Here is an 11,456-nt window from a genome sequence, read left to right as displayed (position 1 = left end):
GCGTGAACGCTGCCTCGCCCTTCCTCAGCTTCAACACTTCGCTCAACTGCACCACAGGTATGGGCAGGAGCATTTGGCTAAGTGACCCGCCAGCCTCTCCAGCCACCTCTTACCAGGCCTTCCTGCTCCTCCTGCAGCCTTCTTCCAGGGGTATCCCCTGTCTCTGAGCACCGTGTCTCGCAAGGCCAACCTTATCATTCCCTACCCAGAGACGGACAGCTGGTACCTCTCCCTGCAGCTCGTGTGCCTTCAGAGTCCTGAGTAAGTAAACTTGGCCGCCACGCTTTCCAAGGCATGGGCCCCTCTCCGGGGCGAACCAAGCTGATCGATATTTCTCTCTCATCGATGTTTCTAGCTCTCTATTCCTCTCCCTTCCTCTCTGTAAAAAATCAATAAAATATATTAAAAAAAAAAAGAAAGAAACATAGAGGTGAGAGAGAAACATTGATTGGTTGCCTCCAGTACACGCCATGGTCGGAAATTGAACCTGCAACTCTTCGGTACACAGGACAAAGCTCTAGCCAGCTGAGCCACACCAGCCAGGGCTGAGAGGCCTGTTTCATAGGTCCCTGCCAGCAGTGTGAGGGCTGTGCCTGTAGAAATGGGTGGAATCAGAGGCTGGGTGTTGCTTGGCCTGCAGGGGAGGATCCTGGGTGGGCCTTGGGCAGTGGGAGCCACAAAGAGCACCCAGCATCACACTTAGGATTGACGCTGCACGGCCCGCCCCCCTTTCAGAGTGTGATCGCCAACAACACCTTGGTGAAGATCTGCGTGAACGCTGCCTCGCCCTTCCTCAGCTTCAACACTTCGCTCAACTGCACCACAGGTATGGGCAGGAGCATTTGGCTAAGTGACCCGCCAGCCTCTCCAGCCACCTCTTACCAGGCCTTCCTGCTCCTCCTGCAGCCTTCTTCCAGGGGTATCCCCTGTCTCTGAGCACCGTGTCTCGCAAGGCCAACCTTATCATTCCCTACCCAGAGACGGACAGCTGGTACCTCTCCCTGCAGCTCGTGTGCCTTCAGAGTCCTGAGTAAGTAAACTTGGGGGCTGGGGGGGGGGCACCCAGAGCTGCCAGGTGGGGGAGTCATTGCATTCGGGGCCATGATTGGGCAGCCTGCATCTGAGTCTGAAAGTGATCCAGCTTCCTATAAGCCGCACAGGATAAGCTGCCTTCCGGGAGTTACAAAGTTCTCCCCTTCTCCACATGGCCACCCTCCTCGGGCAGCCCCGGGAGTCAGCATCCCAGTCGGTCTAGGGCTGTCCTGAACCGGGCTGTCCTGAGGGCACTGGCTCAGCACAGCCCTAGACAGACTGGGATGCAGTGTGGTGCGAAGGGGAAGGGGCCTCTTGGCTTCTGTGGATCTCACAGCTGCTGTCTTCCAGGGCTCAGGGCCTGGGGACCTCAATTCTGGGCTCGTGTCCAAAACCTGACTGGAGCCCTGGCAGAGACTGGCCAGCAGACCTCGGCAGCCAGCTTTCCTATGGCCCCTTCCTCGCAGGGAGTGTGAGAAGTCCTCCGTCCTCGTGGAGACGACCTTGTCTTTGGTGCCCTGCTTGAATGACTGTGGACCTTACGGCCAGTGCCTCCTGCTACGCAGACATGGCTACCTGTATGCGGGGTGTAGCTGCAAGGCAGGTGAGGGCCCGGCCTGGATGCCTCCGGACAATAATATGGTTGACTTCTCAGCCCTGTGCCTTCCTCTAGGAGCCCGTCCCCCTATGCCAAGGCTGGAGAGCACCCTCACAAAACAAGAGCAAATGCCTTCTCCCCACTCCTGCCACATACCTCCCCCATGCAAGCACAGAAAGGCACCCCCAGAGGTGGCACTGCCTCTAACCTGGGCTTCCTCTGCCCACACCTGCCCACAGACATGTCCCATACCTGACTCATACCTGCCTACATCTGCTCCATACCTGCCCACACGTGTCCCACACCTGCCCCACACCTGCCCAAGACCTGCCTCATACCTGCCCCACACATTCCTATACCTGTCTCACACCTCTTTACACCTGCCCATGCCTGCCCCATAGCTGTCGGCCCCTGCCCACACTAGCCTATACTTACCCACACGCGCCCCACTACCTACACCTGTCCTAGCCTGCTCCCAGGTGAGAAGGGACTTCTCTGCAGGGCCGTGGGTGAGGGTGGGCTCTGAGGTTCAGAAGTGCCTCCCCCATTAGCCTGGCCTCAGTTGCCCAACCTCAGCCCGCTCAGCATTGCCCTGCCCACAGGCTGGCGTGGGTGGAGCTGCACGGACAACAGCACAGCCCAGTCTGTAGCCCAGCAGAGGATGGCCGCGCTCCTGCTCACCCTCAGCAACCTCATGTTCCTGGCTCCCATCACCCTCTCTGTGTACCGCTGCCTCCTGGTGGAAGCCTCCGTCTATGCCTACACCATGTTTTTCTCCACGGTAGGCTTGCCTGCTCCCTTGGGGATGGTGGGGAGGTCTGGGCCTCCCGCTCACCGCCCTGCCCTGCAGTTCTATCACGCCTGCGACCAGCCGGGGGAGGCAGTGCTGTGCATCCTCAACTATGACACCCTGCAGTACTGCGACTTCCTGGGCTCTGGAGTGTCCATCTGGGTCACCATCCTCTGCATGGCACGGCTGAAGGCAGCCCTGAAATATGTGAGTGACCTCCTGACACCCAGGTCTGGGTTCTGAGGGAGCAGAGGCCCCTGCCTGCTGAGGAAGAGATCAGAAAGAGGATTCAGCTGCTGCCATTAGAAACCTCCCATCTTTCGTAATGACCAGTCTCCCTCTGGAAGAAGCCTCTGGCAGCCGGAAGGGACAGTGCTGGCTGCTTGGAGGATTCCAGGAAAAGAAGGTGGAAGATAGGGTTAGGCAAGGACCTTCCTAGCCTGTTTCTCTCTCAAGCTCTATTTAAAGGGATGCCTAGAGCCCCAACCCAGGCCAGACCTCCCTGAGAAGTCCCGGATGTGCTCCTGGGGTCTCTGGTGCTGAGAGCACTTTGGAGTTTTTTCTGCCACAGCCGGGCGTGGCTGATGGAGACAGGTGACCCGGTGCCTGCCTGACTAAGTTGTGCTTCAGGATGAGTCAGTATCTAGAGGAGAGGTGCCTCCCTCCCTGACAGTGGAGCAGAACAGTGTGCCAGCAGCTCCAAGGGTGCGGGCAGAGGTGTTGGGGGGCAGTGGGCCAATAACAGGATGACCAGCATGCCCAGGCCACGTGCTCCTGCTGGACCTTGTGCCGTCATGGACAGCGTTGGCCTAGGGTTTCTGTGACCCTGTGATTGTCTGTGTGCCTTGCTCAGGTTCTGCTTCTCCTGGGCACGCTGGTGTTCGCCATGTCCTTACAGCTGGACCGCAGGGGCGCCTGGAACATGATGGGGCCTTGTCTCTTTGCCTTTGTGGTCATGGTCACCATGTGGGTAAGGAGCTCTTGCCCAGACCCCATCTCCTGTTAACTGGAATAAGAGAATGTTGTCTCCTCCACAGACCCCCCGCTCTGGGAGAAGAGAGCCTGGCCACTGATTCTGGCCATGTTCCTGGTCCTGAGTCTGAGTCCTCCATATATATATTTGGTTAATCCTCACCTGAGGATATTTTTCCATTGATTTTTACTGAGAGAGCGGAAAGGAGAGGGAGAGGGAGAGCCAGAGAGAAAGAAACTCCAATGTGAGAGAGACATCAATTGGTTGCCTCCCCCACGTGCCCTGACCAGGGCCAGGGATCGAGCCTGCAACTGAGCCTGTACCCTTGACCAGAATCAAACCCAGGCACCTTCAGTCTGCAGGCCAACGCTCTGTCTACTGAGCCATGCCGGCTAGGGCAAGTCCTCCATGTTCGCTGAGGCCGGGCACTGGTACTCAAGGCCTGCGTGGCTTCATGCTGAGGCCCGGGCCTGAGGACCCATCAGGTCTCTGTGCCCTTGAGCCCCTTCCGAGTATTGCACATCCCTGGTCCTGCTACACAGACTTGGGTGGGCCCCTGGGTGGTACAGCTGCAGCCCGTGTGCCAATGCTCTCGTGATGGTTCTCTCCAGGTGTACCGCTGTGGGCACCGACGCCACTGCTACCCTACCTCCTGGCAGCGCTGGGTCTTCTTTCTCCTGCCTGGCATCTCCATGGCCACTGTGGCCATTTCCATCTATGCCTCCATGATGACCAGTGGCAACTATTACTATACCCACAGCATCTGGCACATGCTGCTAGCAGGGAGCACGGCGTTCCTGCTGCCCCCACGTGACAAGCACACTGAGCCCTGGGCCTGCTCACAGAAGCTCACCTGCCACTATCAGATCTGTAAGAACCACCAGGAGGAGCTGTACACGGTGACATGATGCAGCCAACTCAGGGACCTTCACAGCTTGGATGACAACCTCTTCAGCCAGGGGCAGGACCACGGGAGAGGGACCTTGTCCGGATAGATTGCCAACTGAATAAAATGGCCCTGCTCACCCGTTTGCTTCCTCCTGCCGAGGAGAGGACCACACCCCCCAGTTCCCTAGTCCTTCCTGGCTGCCAGCTGACCCCATCCTCTGCAGGCCCAGCTGGTATCTGCAGTGGCCCTGGGGCCAGGGCCTGGCGGCCTGGAGACCACAGGTGCCGTTTGGAGGCAGGCTCTGTGTTCTGCCGGCCAGGCGACAATTGGAGATGTGGAGAAAGATTCTCTTATCACCCTGTTCTCCTGTGAGGCTGTGATGTGAGACCCAGGGAGGCAGAGGAGACTTGAGCTCCCCTCCCACCGGCCCCCAACACACTGAGGCTTGGAGCTGTGCCCCTAAATGCCACTTTATCTTGGGTATGGGCATGCCCCCTGCTGATGCAGTTGCCCTGGGGAGGGGTGACCATGGCCACCAGAGAGCTGATTGGCACTGGGGGACATAGGGTTCAGCTGCCATGAGTGGTGGCACAGGAGAGGCTGGCTTCTGGCTATAGTGCCGTCTCCTTCCCCTTCCTTTGGTTCTCAGCTTTGAAGCTGCAGGCCCCTGAGAAGAGCTTCCCGGGAAGGGGGCTGCCGAGCTGCTCTGTGGGTGCCAACAATGTAGGGTATACTCTGCTCCAACTCTGTGTCCCCACTCTTCCCCTGGGGAGCATCCTCTTGATTTGCTGTCAGGAGTGGAGGTGATGGCTGGCCCCTGCACTGGCCCAAGCATGTGTTTGGTTAGGGGGCTGTGAGAGAGACCTGGCCCAGCCTTTCTCCCTCTTCTGTGGGGGAAGCATGGTAAGGGACGGTGACTGCCCCAAGGAGCAGTGACCCGCCCCTTCCCAAGGCAAGAGCACAGCGGGCTGCTGTGTGAGGGACGTGGAACAGGGCCAATGCGAAGCCGCGGTCACTGAGGCCAGACTCAGAGCCCTTGGGGCTTCCCTTCGGGGTCCTGTCCAGGTTGTGGCCTCACGAGAGGCCTCCCCCCACGTCCAGTCACTCTGCATATGGCCAACATAGCATTCGCTAGGCTTATAAAGGGGAAACATTTATATATGGTGTTTTTGTGGGTAAAAATATTTAAGACTAATATATTTTTATGTAGCTCTGATTTCACTGTGAATGGTTAATTTAATATTCTACAGTTATATATACTTTTAAAATCCTCACGCAAGGATATGTTTAGAGAGGAAGGGGGAGAGAGCAACGAGATCCGTTGCCTCTCCTATGGGCCCTGACTGAGGATCGAACCGGCAACCCTTTGGCGTATGAAATGGCGCTCCAACCAACCGAGCCACCCCGCCGGGGCTACGGTTATATTTCAAGGCAAGAGGTTTATTTTTTTTTTAAACATTTTTATTGATTTTAGAGAGGAAGGAAGAGGGAGAGAGAGTTAGAAACATCAATGAGAGAGAATCATTGATAGGCTGCCTCCTGCACGCCCCCCTCTGGGGATCGAGCAGCAACCCGGGCATGTGCCCTTGACCAGAATGGAACCTGGGACCCTTCAGTCCGCAGGCCGACGCTCTATCCATTGAGCCAAACTGGCTAGGGCAAGGCAAGAGGTTTTTGTTTTGTTTTTGCGCTCCTGGGAGGACAGCTGGTAGGCCTGGGGATGATAAGGCCTATCCCCCAGGCTGCTGCTCGCCCAAAACCGGTCTTTCTTGACGGTGCCTAGCGCCGCCTCAGGCTTCGCGGGGCGTTTTTCCACGGTCCCTTGACGGCGGAAAAGTGGGCGGGATAGCGATAGAGTGACGGGCTTTGCGGCCAGCCAGAGGCGGGTGGAGAGCACGTTTCGCAGCACAACTTCCGGTTCCGGCGGGGCGCGGAGCTCGGAGAGGTACTCGGGTTCTAGCGGGCTTTCTCCCTGGTGAACGTGGAGGTCGGGAGCCGGTTAGCGCGGGGATCTGAAGGCGGGGTTGGGGTAGGGGCTGCGCTAGAGTCCGGGTGAAGTTTAGCCGGGCTGCGTCGTGATGGCGGTCTTCTGCCTCCCGCCAGGCTGGCCGCGATGCCCTTGCACAAGTTCCCGGTCTTTCTATGGAAGCGGTTACAGCTACGGGAGGGCATCTACGCCCGCCTGCCCCAGCACTACCTTCGCTCACTGGAGGAGACGCGGACGCCCGCTCCCGTGCACTACAGGCCACACGGGGCCAAGTTCAAGATTAACCCCAAAAATGGGCAGCGGGAGCGCGTGGAGGACGTGCCCATTCCCATTCACTACCCCCGCGAGTCCCAGCGAGGGCTCTGGGGCGGCGAGGGCTGGATCCTGGGCCACAGATATGTCAACAACCACAAGGTGGGTAAGCAGGGCAAGCTTCGGGGGGCGGGGCTTCCCCGGGGTTTTGCTGCTCTGGACACCGTGCTGGGCTCCGAGGGATCTGGGGAGCCAAAGGGAGACCGGCCAGTCCCAGGAGGCCTTACGGTCTGGTGAGACAGCCCCCTCAAAGGAGCACGCCAGAGAGAAAAGGCACAGTCGCAGGGAACACAGTTCTCTGTAAAACCAACTGGATATCCTGAGACAGGGGGATCCATGATGGGGAACAGCGAGTGCAGAGGCCCTGCGGTTGTGGCACAGCTCAAGTGTAGGGATGGGGAGGCCTGCGTGGTGAGGGGTGAGGGGGGTCTGCAGTCACCTGTCAGCTTGAGTCACCATAGTTTGCCTCTGACACTTCTCCTGACACAACCACCTCCTCCTCCTCAACGGAGACACTCACCTGAGGGCACGTCTCCCAGGTTTGTGGCCCACACCTGCTGCCTCTGGTGGTAAACCCGGAGGGACTGCTGAGCCCTCTTGGGGAGGCCTCCCAGGCTGGCGGCTTCCCTTTGCCTTCTTGGTCCCTGGTGTGGACTGTGATAACTCGTGAGACATGGAGTTATGATTGTGTGTGTGGTGTGTCTGGAACACACACCAGCAACCTTGGCAAAGCCTGGGGTGCCACATTGGCTGGGTAGAAGCTGACTTCCGGATGGGCAAACAGGTCTGTGTTCTGAGCCTCTCTGCTTTGTTGGGAGGAGCAGCCATACTCATGAAGACTCTTGCTTTCTCAGCTCTCGAAGAGGGTAAAGAAGGTGTGGAAGCCACAGCTGTTTGAGCGCGAGCTCTACAGTGAGATCCTGGACAAGAAGTTCTCCGTGACTGTGACTATGCGGACCCTGGACCTCATCGATGAGGCCTATGGGTTTGACTTCTACATCCTGAAGGCAAGAGGGGTCTGATGGCCAGTCAGAGAGGGGAGGCTAGATCACAGCACCCACTGGGGCACGCCGGTCTCTGGAGTGGAGGGTCACTGATGAGATGTGAATGGGACCATGCCCCTTTTGGGGCAGCCCCCGTGGGGGCTTTCTGCGCACAGGAAAGTTTGTTGCTGTGGGCGGCTCTGTTGCTCTCCAGGGCCCAAGTGGACACAGCCTCCTCTTTTCCTGTTCTTGGCTCTTCCTTCCTCTGTTCTGGCCTGGGGACTGCCAGCTGCTAGGGAGTATCCTGGTGGGTGGGACCCTGCCAGCAGCACCTGGCCCCATTCATAGCTTCCTGCCAGACCCCGAAGGAGGACCTGTGCTCCAAGTTTGGGATGGACCTGAAGCGAGGGATGCTGTTGCGGCTTGCCCGACGGGACCCCCAGCTGCACCCAGACGACCCTGAGAGGAGGGCAGCCATCTATGACAAGTACAAGGTGAGGGTTTGGGCCTGGACTTCTCCTCATGGGCCCCAGTGACTGACCACCTGGCCTCACCACATGCTCCTTGTCTGCCTGCCAGGAGTTTGTCATCCCAGAGGAGGAGGCTGAGTGGGTCGGCCTGACACTGGATGAAGCTGTGGAGAAGCAGAGGCTCCTGGAGGAGAAGGTGAGCGTGTGTGAGTGCCAGCAGCTCTACCCTCTTGGGTGGCACAGCGGCCAAGCAGACAGTTGGGGGAGGGAGGAAGTGCACTGCCTTGAATGGGGGGCTGCCCACACCATGTGGGCTTGGGAAAGAGGTGCTTCTGCCCAGCTCTCCAGCTGGAGCCACAGTCCTGTGGGTTCCACGTGGCACATTCCCTCCCCTCGTGGTTCCGCCCCTCTCCTGCTCCCTCTGGCCCACCTCATAGGCTCAGGGACAGAAAGTCTCTCGGTGATAAGAGCTGGCATCTTGCACCGTTGGTTTTCTTAGCCACTTAGCATCCCTCAGGGTCTTCCCAGTTGAGAACTTTGTGTCTGTCCCTCAGGAGGGCGTGCAGCCTGTGGTAGCCGCCGGGTCAGGGAGCTCCCACCCATGGCAAAGCAGCTGTCTGCCTGTGTTCCCTCTGTCTAGCTTTAGCTGTTTCCATTAAGCCCAAGGCAGGGAAACCAGAGGCAGGAGCCTGATTCCTGCATCCCCAAGGGAAGGCTATCTCTGTCTCGTGGACAGGACACTGTCCTCTGGACTGGGGGCTAAGGGATGACAAGCTCAGGGGCCTCACTTGACCCTGTGGCCAAGCCTGAGAGGCCCAGTCCTCTCATTCCTGGTTCCTCTTGGTGTTTGGCCAAAGGCAGCTGGGTTTCTGCCCTTCCAAAAGTGCCTCACTGTGACCCCGTCTTGCCCCTGTAGGATCCCGTCCCTCTGTTCAAGGTCTACGTGGAAGAGCTAATTGAGCGGCTTCAGCAACAGGCGCTGTCTGAGCCGGCGGTGATGCAGAAGAGAGCCAGCGGGAAGTGACCACATAGTGACTGACGCACGCCTGATAGCCAGGCTCAGTGTCCCTTGTCCCCCGGCCAGCCCACCTCTCCACCTTTTGGCACCATAGACATGGTCTGGGGCGGTGGAAGAGCCATTTGTGGGCAGTGGCTGAACCGTTCCTGTGTGTGCTGGCTGTGAAGCTTCTGGGTGGGATGGATTTGGTGGAGGCCCTAATAGACCTCTGGTCCCAGGATCCCCAGCGGCCTGGGGCCTTCTCGCTGCCTCTGAGGTCTCTTTTCCGCCTGCAGCGGGGACCCAGTTGAGGAAGGTTCACCACATTTCGGGGTCAGCATGAGTAAAGTCTTGAGCTGGGCCATGTGTGTGCTGCTTGCTTAGAGGATTGGAGCTCTCCTGCATATTCCTTGACCCCATTACCCCCCTGCCCAGAGACCCTGGACATGGCCGAGAGGGGCGGTGGTGCCCAGCTGAGCTGTGGGACTAAGGTTTGTTTTGATGTTTTTCTTTCCTCTGGGAGAGAATCCTGAGAAATTGAAGGTGTTCTGCAATAGGGTTGGATGGTGCTTGCCTCTTCGCATTGCACATCCTGCCTGCTTTGGAATGTTTTCCAGAGCAGAGGCAAGGAGGCTGTGGTCTGGCTCTGGGAGTGACCAGTGTCCATGCTGGCATGCTTTTTGGTGTGGTGAGCACCTCCCACCAGCTCAGAGGTGCAGAGGCCCTCGAGGACATGTAGGTGGCAGTGTCTCGCAGGGAGAGCCTCTCACAGGAGGTCTCGCAGCACAGCCACCTGGACCTGCAAACCCACACTTGATTTTGGGCCAGTCACCCTAAGGCCTTTTTGCCCTGAGATTTTGGGGTGACTTGGCCCTCTTCCCTGACCCTTACCTGGAAGTCTAGCATTGAGACCCATTCAGGTCCCTGGAAGCACAAGTTGGGGTTCCCCTGACTTGGTCCTGACAACTGGCTGAGGGATACTGGGCTCCCCTGAAAGGTGATGTGGAATTGACAACACCTGGGTTGTGTTCTTGGTGACGGAGGCCAGAGAGAGCATGCAGTTGGCCAGTAGGGATGGCTGGCCAGTGAGTACAGTTGCAGGAGAGCCCTGGAGATTTCACGGCTCATGAGGTCATCAAAGGTCAGAACATGCCTGGGGGGCATGTCTCCGAGATCTCTGTCCATAGCTGGGTACACTGTCCTAGTCCCACAGGCTTCCTCATCCTTCCATACACCAGTGATCTCTCATGTAATGCCCCTACTTTATGAACAGTATTTTTATATATTTTATTGATTTTTTACAGAGAGGAAGGGAGAGAGATAGAGAGTTAGAAACATCGGTGAGAGAGAAACATCGATCAGCTGCCTCCTGCACATCTCCTACTGGGAATGTGCCTGCAACACAGGTACATGCCCTTGACCGGAATAGAACCTGGCAACCCTTCAGTGAGTGGGTCAACGCTCTAACCACAGAGCACATTGGCAGGGCAAGAACACAACGTTTTAATTATCGTACTAACCTCTCTCTGTTAATCTTTAAAGGTCAGAAAGACACTGGGAAATATCTGGATTCTAAATTAATATTGTTTTTTAGAAATGTTTTTATTGATTGGGGAGAGAGAGAGAGAGAGAGAGAGAGAGAGAGAGAGTTGATTTCAGAGAAGGAGAGAGAGATAGAAGCATCAATGATGAGAGAGAATCATTGATCAGCTGCCTCCTACACTTCCCCTATTGGGGATTGAGCCTGCAACCCAGGCATGTGCCCTGACCAGGAATTGAACCGTGATCTCCTGGTTCATAGGTTGATGTTCAACCACTGAACCATGCCAGCTGGGCAACAGTTTTAAATATTTAAAAAATTTTACCAAAAGCTGACAATTCCCAGTCTGCCCCTGCCCCGGCTCTGGTGGACCAGCATGACCAAACCCAGTTGTCTGAACTACAGCCTCTGGCTTAAGCCAGATTGGCTATATTCTGGATGGGCCAGTCCTCCCCATATTCATGTCCACATCACAGTTCACATCGGCCCTGAACTGAATCAAACTGATCCCTTTCCAGCCCCTCAGCCTGTGACCTGGGTCTCCCCAGTGGTATGCACCCCTAATGTCCCCAGTTCATTGACCTTTGCTCTCAGTCACCCCTCACTAACCTGTTTTCCACCCCAATGAAGGCCACAGGTAAGGGGGCTCCTGTGTCAGATTCCTGCGGTCCCAAGGGACTTGGGGCTGGCACAGGGTAGGGGTGAACTTGGGCATCTGTTTCCCTGTCAGCACTGGTGGCCCAAGGGAGAGTGTCCCGACTCCTGGCCGGCTCTGCTCCCCTGGCTTCTGGTGCTGCTGGCCAGTGGGAGGAGCTCGGCCTGGCTTTGGCAGGTCACTCATTTCTCTGTAACAGAGGCTCGAGGTGGCAGTCTGAGTGTAGCCTT

General features: G+C 57.3%; 2 protein-coding genes across 3 annotated transcripts in view; both read left to right on the top strand.

Moving 5' to 3' along the window:
* TMEM8A (transmembrane protein 8A) overlaps window positions 1-5,498 on the top strand; it is a gene marked incomplete at its 5' end in the record, with an annotated part of 8,067 nt that extends 2,569 nt beyond the window's left edge. Inside the window, 7 exons of the mRNA XM_015565591.1 lie at window positions 736-826; window positions 907-1,030; window positions 1,500-1,636; window positions 2,233-2,411; window positions 2,481-2,627; window positions 3,274-3,390; window positions 4,005-5,498. Of these exons, the coding sequence (XP_015421077.1) occupies window positions 736-826; window positions 907-1,030; window positions 1,500-1,636; window positions 2,233-2,411; window positions 2,481-2,627; window positions 3,274-3,390; window positions 4,005-4,301 (1,092 nt within the window). The remainder of the gene's footprint in view (window positions 1-735; window positions 827-906; window positions 1,031-1,499; window positions 1,637-2,232; window positions 2,412-2,480; window positions 2,628-3,273; window positions 3,391-4,004) is intronic.
* A 647-nt stretch (window positions 5,499-6,145) lies between these two features.
* On the top strand, window positions 6,146-9,393 carry MRPL28 (mitochondrial ribosomal protein L28). 2 transcript variants are annotated; one of them, XM_006766149.2, is made up of 6 exons: window positions 6,146-6,227; window positions 6,386-6,683; window positions 7,436-7,588; window positions 7,924-8,058; window positions 8,144-8,230; window positions 8,951-9,393. In XM_006766149.2, exons 2-6 carry the CDS (start codon window positions 6,396-6,398, stop codon window positions 9,056-9,058), a joined length of 771 nt encoding a protein of 256 aa, XP_006766212.1. In that variant the 5' UTR covers window positions 6,146-6,227; window positions 6,386-6,395; the 3' UTR covers window positions 9,059-9,393. The 2 variants fall into 2 exon arrangements, with proteins under 2 accessions (XP_006766212.1, XP_006766213.1); XM_006766150.2 differs by having other exon boundaries at window positions 6,211-6,281.
* Window positions 9,394-11,456: the final 2,063 nt, after the last annotated feature.

The sequence above is a fragment of the Myotis davidii genome, unplaced genomic scaffold, assembly GCF_000327345.1.
Source record: "Myotis davidii unplaced genomic scaffold, ASM32734v1 scaffold100, whole genome shotgun sequence".
NCBI lineage: Eukaryota > Metazoa > Chordata > Mammalia > Chiroptera > Vespertilionidae > Myotis > Myotis davidii.
Note: the sequence above shows the minus strand (reverse complement) of the source record. Positions and strands in the feature narration are given on the sequence as shown.

Coding starts and splice junctions, on each gene's coding strand:
- MRPL28 (XM_006766149.2), top strand. CDS start 6,396: ATGCCCTTGCACAAGTTCCCGGTCTTTCTATGGAAGCGGTTACAGCTA. Junction 6,684..7,435: donor GATATGTCAACAACCACAAG/GTGGGTAAGCAG, acceptor TTGCTTTCTCAG/CTCTCGAAGAGGGTAAAGAA. Junction 8,231..8,950: donor AGAGGCTCCTGGAGGAGAAG/GTGAGCGTGTGT, acceptor TTGCCCCTGTAG/GATCCCGTCCCTCTGTTCAA.